The following is a 9,983-nucleotide window of genomic DNA, read 5'->3' on the forward strand; positions in this document are numbered from 1 at the left end:
CACCTACAGCAAATTTACTTGTTGTATATATGTGTATACAGTTGTAAATATCAATAAATAAATTATTAAAAAAAAAAAAAAAGATTAATATGAAAATTGGATAACTGCTTATTGTCTAATCGTGAATCCAAAGTATCTTACGGATTTTGAACATTGACTGAACATGGTAGGTATCAATACTTTACGATAGTGACACATGTTTCTGAAGGACTCGGAGAGAGCCATCAGGGGAAGTCTGAAGATGGAAATACATAACGTTAAGACCATGATCTTGCCGCTACAGACTGAAGTATCCCTGGTTAGTACTGGATACATGGACTAGCTAGACGTATATAAAGGAAGCCGCTCGAGCTATAAGCAATAAATATTTCCAGAGCGGTCGTCTAAAAACAGCACTGGCTCAGCTTCACCATTGACTGATGGGCCCTCTATACACAGCTCTAAAATTGGAATATTGTTTATAGAGCCACCGGCCGACGGAAAATAGAAGCACTTTAGCCGGCGGCCACCCTCAGCCACCAACTAAAATTATTGTCTATGCCATAAAATTCTTCTCTTTATTATCCACTTTCTGCTTTAGCCATTGTAAACTGAAAAAAAAACACTCTCTAGGTTAACGAGTTTTAGAGACATATGTTTTTAAAAAGGCGCTTCCCTTTGGAAAGTATTGAAATTCCAAAGGTGAACCTGATTGGCTGAAGTCAATAAATACTAAACTCAACGTCCTAGAGTTGTAAAACAAACCGGCGGCAGAGCGACGTAGCGTGGAGTGAAGTAGAGTGAAATGTCTCTTAATGGACAGCTCTGTATAACGTGAACTCCTCTTAACGGACAATTGTTATAAAGATTCCAGCCAACAAGGTACATATTTAATGCATTTTTATCCCTCTCCACTACGGACGCTTACACCATTTTTTTTCTCATTTGCTCTTTTCAGAATTGTATAACGGATGTAGTTATAAAATTTTAATGTACAACTCAGAACAAAATTTCATAAGTATTCAATAAAATGATGGTTAAGACGAGATGTCCCTAGAATAATGCTTTTATTTTTTTTTAAATAGAATAAATTTTTTTTTGGGAGGGGATTCAGAGTTATCAGAGCTCAAATGACTATATAAAAATAATTAAATTGTTTCATTTTAAATGAACTCCCTACTTAACGTAAACCTTCCTATGACGGACAAAAAATTCTTTACTGTGAGTATCTGTTATATAGAAGCTCCAATTATGTTATATCCAATTATATATAGAGGGACTCCAAAAAAGAAGAATTTTTTTTTAATTCGATACTTGGATTCTTCGTAAACGTATTTGAGGGGTTGTTATTATTTTTTTTCTTGTTCGAATTAGTTTATTATTAAAATAAATTAAAGCTTTATTAAAACTCTAAAAATGATTTTTTTCCCCTAAATTTTTGTAGACTATAAAAGCAGAAATCACGTAGTTTTACATTGATTTTTTCTGGTTTTCATTATGAGGAATAAATACCTAAATGTTTGGGGAAAGATGTTTGTAAATTTTTTTTTATTTCACAGGCGAAATTCTAACTTTTTTTCATAAATTATATTTTCAATCTTTTGATCAATTATTATACTTTACACTTAGCAATAAATAAATGCAAATGATATCCTAAACATTGCATAACAATTATAGCGATAAAATCTTTTTATTTTTATTTTCAGCTATGTTCCCTAAAAGTAGAAGTGATTACAGGTGGAACCGGTTATTTTCTAGAAACAATCCCACCTTGCCGTCATTCATTTCCGACGCTAACCAGTTTTTGACAGTTTTAATGCATCCACTGCACTAAGTAAAATAAATAAAAATTTAATAATTAAAAAATCCATTACACTGAAATCGATAATACCGGAAAACGAAATAGTACTCAACGGTTAGAGCGATAAAAAACGAATATACTCCATAACAAACTAAAAAAAAAAAATAGGTTATCCTTAAACCTTCTTGAACTCTTTACGAAAAATTAATCCTTGTATAAAAATAAAAAGTATTTTACTGTACATAAATATGGGTATACTGTAAACATTTTAAATTAATAATCAAAAGAGGTGGAAACTTTAAACTTTAGGTTTTAGTATTGACGTTATTAAGCCTGATTTGAAGTTTCGATTTTTTTTTTTTTTTTTTGCTGTGAAAATTACTTCTATAAATGAAAAAAACTATGGACATTTATAAAACATGTCCATCTTAAATAAAAAGAAAAGTGTTTCATCTCTGAGATTGACCTACGACATGCAAATGATTGTATGAATTGAAACCCAAACCATACATTACTAATGTGGTAATATTAATTTTCTACTTTCTAAACATAAGAAGCTTTTGTGAAATGTTCATTCATATATATTACCTTTATAATATATATATATTGTAAAAATGTATTAATTTATTTTTGCTCCCTCTGTCTCTTTAATTCTTTATTTTCTATTGTGTAATTATGAAAAAAAAAATCTTTTAATTAATTCTTCGTTCTATTGTGACTTAGTTGCTTTATATTTATTATTTTTTTTATCATTTTAATTATATTACTTGTACTTTTATATATTTTTAGCAAGACTTTAGCACAGTAAAAGCTGGATTAACGGCTTAAAAAGTGCTGAAGGGGAATAAAATTAGTGTCCACGTTCAAAGAGGAGGGGTGTCCGTAATAGAGGGGTTCAAATGTCCCTTGTTGGTCGAGACCTACATAAAATTATTCGTTGAGAGCAGTTTCCTTTATAGAGGGGTGTTTTTCAAGAGAAGTTTCACTATATATGTATACGACGAATCGATTTTTTAAAAATAGAATTAAAATTTTATTTTATTTTTTTTTTGGAACTTATGAGTAAGTGGTGATATTTGAATAATTCTGTTATTTAATTTTTCTGTTTTATATTAACCCCTGTATATTTCCGCTATCAGGAAATTTCACTGTAGCATGTAATAGCATCATTTAAACTGTAAAATATTCACATTATGCTATTTAGGAGTATGCACACATTGCAAATAGATTCCTCTTTTTAGCTTACTAACAATAAGTACGACGTTATGAAATATAATACAATATTTTGCTTTGTTTTAGAAACACGATCCTTACCTGACATAGTCCCTCTTGCAGTATGTCTTCCCTTCCCTGACGAAGCATGTACACGTCTCGTCAAGGAACTGGTGACACTCCGCGCACTTGAGGCATGCGGCATGCCACTCTAGATCCGGGGCCACTCTCAGGATGTACTGGTCGTGTATCTGGGAGCCACAGCCGACGCACAGGGAGAGCCGCCGCTTCTCTGCAAAAAGAAACGCAAATGGTTACATGAAAAAAATATATAAATATGTTTACAAATTACATAAAAATTTATGTGGGTAAGGAGTATCTAATCACCGACATAAACTTTTTACTCAATCTAACCACATCATTAGGTCACCATGCAAATTATTTATAATTGAATCCAATATTTTCCAAAAGATATTTTCCTGTTGTTTAACTTTTTTTCAATCCTTATATACTTGATTTTCTCACCCCATTTTCTTCTATCCACTATTATAATACCTGAACAACCCCTATATACTCCCTCTCACATAGACATAATTCATTTAGTAAATCTTTATTATCCTAGCTTCTTCATTTTTCAAACCCATTTTTATCCATTGTTCCTCCCCTATCCTCCTTCGTTTCTATTTAAACTGGATATCATTTATAACGATTTCCAAGGGATCAGGCGAATTCGGTCATTATAGTCGATCATTGTTTTATACAATCACTATACACATCATGTAAATATGAAATAATGGTCCAAAAATATTCGGCACTATAACCAATACGTCGGTATTGTACACTTAATTTTTCTTCAACTTAAATAATATTTACTGATTCTTTAGGGAATATTTATTACTTGTCACAACGTAACGTATTGAACGTATTCTTTGTAGAACGTATTGAACTCAGAATTCGCAAAATATTTGAAATTTGTATTCCATAAAGCATTATCGTGTAAGTCAATCAAACATTTTGTGACTTACGCAATTTAATGTGGCTTTCCTCTTTATCCAAGCCTCATTACTTTTATTTGATGAAAAATACAAAAGACTTTTTAAAAGATAAATTTCATGAATATACGGAGGTGTTGAAATTAACTAGTTTGATCGATGATTTATGTTCAGGTTATGTAATTGTGTATAATAATAAAACATAAATTAGAAATAATTAATTAATAAAACATATTGAACATTTTTTTTGTTTTGAAGTAATTGAATATAAGTTCACTTCGTAGTAAAGCTCGTAAAACTGACCGTTCAAAATAGATGTGTCACTTAAAGCCTCATTGCATACAGATAATTCATATATAAATCTTACAAAATATTCCAATACCCTTGATCCTAGGAAATATATATAAAATAGTTTTATTTGTTATCAAACCAAATAAACTAAATTATTGCAATGTTTTAATATGTTTGAATTTCGGATCAAGAAAACATTTACGAGTTAAGATGGTTAACGTATTCGAACTCTGGAATGAATATGTGTATCAAATAGGAAACGCGCCTAAACAAAAAAATTAATGAATATATTTTTTTTTTTACTTTTTATTTATTTATTGATATTTACAACTGCACTTACATAAGAAAACATTAAATAAATTTGATGTAAGATCAAAATGGAGGGAAACTTGTATGGAAACTTCGCAAGAGTAGCACTCTAATCATATTTCTACACTAGGTCTCGAAACGACATTAATTAACGAACATTTAAAATTTAAAAACAGTAATTTTAAAGTTGTTTGTAATTTTGAGGTGAACGTATGACAATATTGTCAGGAATTAATTGAACATTATAAATTTCATAATTAATCAAAATATACAATTGAAACATAATTAAATAAAGTAAAGAATTAGTAATTTCAAACTGTAGAAACAACGAGCCTTGAACTTGACTGCACAGGTTGTTCGAGCCCATTCGACCTTGGTCCACACTTTCTCAATGTCTCACAACAATTTTAGATATTATTTAATTTATACATATAAATTGATAATAATTAAAATATTGGAATTTAACGGAAAAAAAGGATTGAAATAAAAAAAAAATAAAAAGGTCCATAGTTCAAAAATTATTGTAATCCAAATCGACTGATTCTAAATATCTTATTTTATTTCTCAATTCTTGAGTGTTTGTAATATTAAAAAAAAAATGTCTGTGTAAATGAAAGAACAAATACTAATACTAAAGCGAATTCACACCATGAATATGACATTGCTGATTAGTATTTGAAATATGAATATCTGGAAGGTATGGTGCATATTACCACGTTTTTATGTAATCTTAAAAGTTGTTTCCAGGATTATATATTTCATGGTTGAGTAGAGACCGAATCAATATGTGTGCGGACATCCCCAAAGACAAATAAATAAATGTACAGTAAATTAAGAACTCGGAAAAAAGTAGAAGAAATTAAATTTCAATTTTCTACCAACTCATATAAAAGCATTTTATTTAATTTTATCTAATAAATAAAATCTCATGATTACAAAGTTTATTTAAATAATCTTGAAACTTCTTTTAAACCATTTAAATTATCGATTATTGATAAATTAGTGTTGCATCTCTATTTCTTTAGTTTTATATTTGTAATATATGTATTATTTTCTAAGAAAAAAGTTGTTTATGTTCCGTCAATAATAAGAGATATCATATTTACTATTCCTGACTTAAGGTCTGCTTTGTATTCTACTCGAGGGTGGCAAAGTTTGTTTCAGAGTTTCCAAGCCTGGATGTAAATATTGTTAGTAGGTACAAAAATTATTTTTTTAGGCACAAAAATTATTTTGGTATTATTTAACAAGATTAATTTTATTATATCAATTTATATTTTTGTTTATGAAAATTTTTTATTAATCTTATTTAATTTTGTAAGTACTATAGTAATATTTTTTAAGCCACTGTGCTATTAACTCCAAGGACAAGGGTTCGAATCCGGCTGTAGATAATTATTTTCTGTTTAAGTGGAGCTCTGTGGGTTCGGGAGCCCTCCGGCCTTATAAGTGGGTACTAATTGGTAAAAATCTGACAGTCGAGCTGCTGACCAAATCACCTCCTTGCACAACCAGTAGTCTAGTAACAGTACTTAAATACGGATTGTAGTAGTACAGATTTATTATATTGTTATTTACATTTTTCTTTTTTTTTTCTATACATACGTATGAATGAATACTTATTGTACTTAATTGTGGCAGATTGTATAATTACTCTTAATTTTTTTATTTTTTAAAAAAATACGTTTAAAACAGTTGTTATCTAAATTTTATTACGTTTGAGGACGTCTGGATGGTACGACGATGTGTTGAAGTTGAACAGTTAAGATATTACTAATATAGATATAACAGTCCAAATATTACTAATGCTATCTGCCCATCGGGTCGACGCACCCATCATGGACCATAAGTCGCCTGGCGAGAAGTCAATTCAGATCAGTTGTTTGTTGACGCCATCTGGACCAGGAACGGATTTATTCTTACGCAACGGGGCCGACGCCTTGAAATTTTTTTCTCTCTCTTGCAATAGTAGTATCCGATAGATTACGTTAAGAAGATTATCCAATGAAATTCTGGAATTCATTTGAAAAATTTAAGAAAGGGATAGAATTCATTAAACGAAGGTGGAAACCGATGATGTTTTGATGCACACTGAAATATTTTGAAATACAGTGAGTACTGTGAATATATAAAACGCCTATGGGGAAGATAGTTTTGTGCGTTATACTGAGGTGTCCGTTAAGAAGGGGTGAATATAAAATGAACAAAATAATTAAATGATAGAATTATGTAGATATACATCAAACCCACAAAAATCAACACAATTTTTTATATAATTAAAAAAAAGGACGAATGCACCATTCTATTGATATTTCCCTCAACTATAGTTATGCAACATATTTGTATCATATTTTTTTTCTGACTTGGAAAATCCTTAGAAAAATACCTCTAGAGAGATTTGTTAATTTTTTTTTTAATGAGATGAAAATATTTATTAATATAGCTCTTACTACTTCTAAGCAGTATAGGAAAATTATTGATGTAACAAATAATATATATACATTTAACAAAAGTTAATGTATTTTGCATATTATTCATTTTAATAAGAAATATAATTTCTATATAAGGTATATTTTTGCAGTGATTTGACATAAGAATTGATTTGCAATTCGATTATATTTTTAGTAAATGAATAATATATATGTACCTAAATTATGCAATGCATATTTTTTTTACAAAATAAATTTATGCAATACAAATATATTCGGGAAAAAAACATGTGCTATCAATTTTTTTTTTCTAAAATAAATTACATAAAAATTAAGTTCTGAAATCGTGATTTTGTAGATACTTATTTGATGAAAAATGCTGAAGGGGAATAAAATTGGTACCAGCGTCCGTAATTGAGGGGTTATGTAATTAAGGAGTTCAAAAGCATTAAATTTGTATTCTGTTCCTTCCTTCAAAGGGATTGACTGTTTCGATAATCTACCCTTCTGTATAGACATTACATTATTTGTGACAATATATTAATAAAGAGATGTGTATAGACCTGTAAAAAATTATTTGTAAATCGGTTAATTGAATTTTTAAAAAATAATATATTTCCAGTAACATTAAAATTTCTTCATAACAATATATAAAACAACATATCTCACAATACACCAAAATCATACTGATTATTGGATTTAAATTTACACCAAAACTTGATTACAATAATTTTGACGTGTTGCAATTTATTCAAATATAATATTTTTCGCAGTTTTACTATTAAATGTTTTTAAGAATCTTTTTGAAAAGGCTACAAAATGATGAAGTTGATCGATAAAGAGATAACACGTTTATTTTATAAAAATTCCATTGGAGCTAGAGCAACATGTGGCAGTCCTTATACGGCCCAAGCTCAGCTGTCTCTATGTTCTTAAAAGAGTCCAACTTTTCAAGTTTTACTATAATTCACCACATTGAAGGGCTGATCTTAATTGGTTTTGAAACATACCGATTAAAAAAAAAAAAAAGTTAGTCGATATAATTTTTACTTATTACATATAAAAGCATAATTATTATAACCTTATTCAATATCTTTCAAATTATCAATGTCTATTCACCTATTTTTTTTTAATAATTTCGGCCTCTAAAAAATACATTTTTTTTCTCATAAAGTATGTGTGAATGTATAGAATATAGTAGTTTGCCTATTTTTATAATTATAATTTGAAGAGATATAAAAAAAAATCTTATCTAATCTCAACCAATTTCAGAAAAAAAAATAAGATTATGAATTTTTTATATGTTGTCGAAAAATGGTGCCGAGTTTTGAATAGGGGATTATTGATTGAATATTTAATATTGGATATCTTACTGTACATGAAACAAGTATTTTAGATTCATTATTATATTTATTTATGTAAGTATTTCATGTATACATCAGGCTGGAGGACAATAATAATAAATAATAATTGATGAATTAAATAAGAAATTTTGAATGTACATTCCAATTAATATAAATGTTTTTAAAAAATATGTTATTTGAGTATTTCCTAAGGTAAAAAAAAAATGTGAAATATCATTTTTCGGCCATCACTAAAATATGAGTTTATACAGTAACAATTTATTTCTAATAAATTAAGAATTAGTCGGTAGAAGAGAAATTCAATATTATTAAAGTTTACACGATCAGTGATTATCCATTTTGAAACTGGACCAAAGACCATTTTCTTCACCATAAAAAATGATATTATTCATTAAGAGTTACATTTTTCTTTTATGATCTTAAACACTTTCTTGAGACTGGTTAATTTTGTTTAAATAAATAATTTAATTTTTATCCATTTTAGTCTCAACACATTTTATTTTTCTTACAGGTCCGACGTTTCGGCCAATCCGGCCATCCTCAGGGACAATATTAATACAATTTTGGGACTAAATGATTTAAAAACTCAACTTCATGCAGACTATTCTACCCAGGTCAAAACAACAATTTCTAATTAATCAATTTTCAGATTAAAACAAAAATTAAAATTCATTTATCACAGTCACTATTTGTTAAAACGTTATCACAACAATGCTTGTGACCTAAAATTTTTAATGCTTGAGCTGAGTGGAGGAAGGTTACAAGCATTGTTGTGTTATAGTTTTAACAAATGGTGACTGTGATAAATGAATTTTAATTTTTCATTTTTAATTAATGTGAAAATTGACTAATTAGAAATTGTTGTTTTGACCTGGGTAGAATAGCCTGCATGAAATTGAGTTTTTAAATCATTTAGTTCCAAAATTGTATTAAGATTGTCCCTGAGGATGGTCGGATTGGCCGAAACGTCGGACTTGTAAGAAAAATAAAATGTGTTGAGACTGAAATGGATAAAAATTAAATTATATATTTAAACTAAATTAAGAGTAACCTTCAAAACTAAAAATGCGTTTCTTTGCAAAAAATTTTTCACTTAACAACAAAAGTATCTCCTGAAATCGGAATGTTTCGAATAAAATCGTACTATTGGTTCGCTTATGTGTTATGTATTGCGGTGATTTACAACGTTCACGATGTAAGGTTCATCAATCTCCATTTTTTTTTTTAAATATACAAATCAAAATCAGACTCTTCCCCCCCCCTTAATTACTAAGACATGGGAGGTCCTTAGATAGGCCGTGCAGAACGCAGTGACAAGAAGCCGTGTTAGCGCCACTTACATACATTACCCTAGTACCTTGATAAGCACAGCTTAACAAGCACAAGTCATCAACTATGACAAATACACCATAGTCCTTATGCTCATATTACAAGAACTCCTTGTGCTGTTCCACTTGGTCACTAAGCTGAATCTTGTTGCCTGTCAGGTCCTTGCGGTAGGAAACACTCGCTTGCATAATGGATCATATCTGTGTAACCGTTTGCGGCGAATTTATACTGTCTCGACTACAATTCAAGATATCCGTTAACACGGCTCTTCTTATCC

The 9,983-nt window shown here is 29.2% G+C and overlaps 1 protein-coding gene across 2 annotated transcripts in view; it reads right to left on the reverse strand.

The window, feature by feature from the left end:
* Window positions 1-9,983, reverse strand: part of tup (LIM1_Isl and LIM2_Isl domain-containing protein tup) — a 214,580-nt gene that overhangs the window by 94,821 nt on the left and 109,776 nt on the right. For both annotated transcript variants that reach the window (XM_014418110.3, XM_067045351.1), the window contains exon 3: window positions 3,095-3,284. In XM_014418110.3, the coding sequence (XP_014273596.1) occupies window positions 3,095-3,284 (190 nt within the window). The remainder of the gene's footprint in view (window positions 1-3,094; window positions 3,285-9,983) is intronic.

Source organism: Halyomorpha halys, unplaced genomic scaffold (genome assembly GCF_000696795.3).
Source record: "Halyomorpha halys isolate HHAL.00 unplaced genomic scaffold, Hhal_1.1 Scaffold179.1, whole genome shotgun sequence".
NCBI lineage: Eukaryota > Metazoa > Arthropoda > Insecta > Hemiptera > Pentatomidae > Halyomorpha > Halyomorpha halys.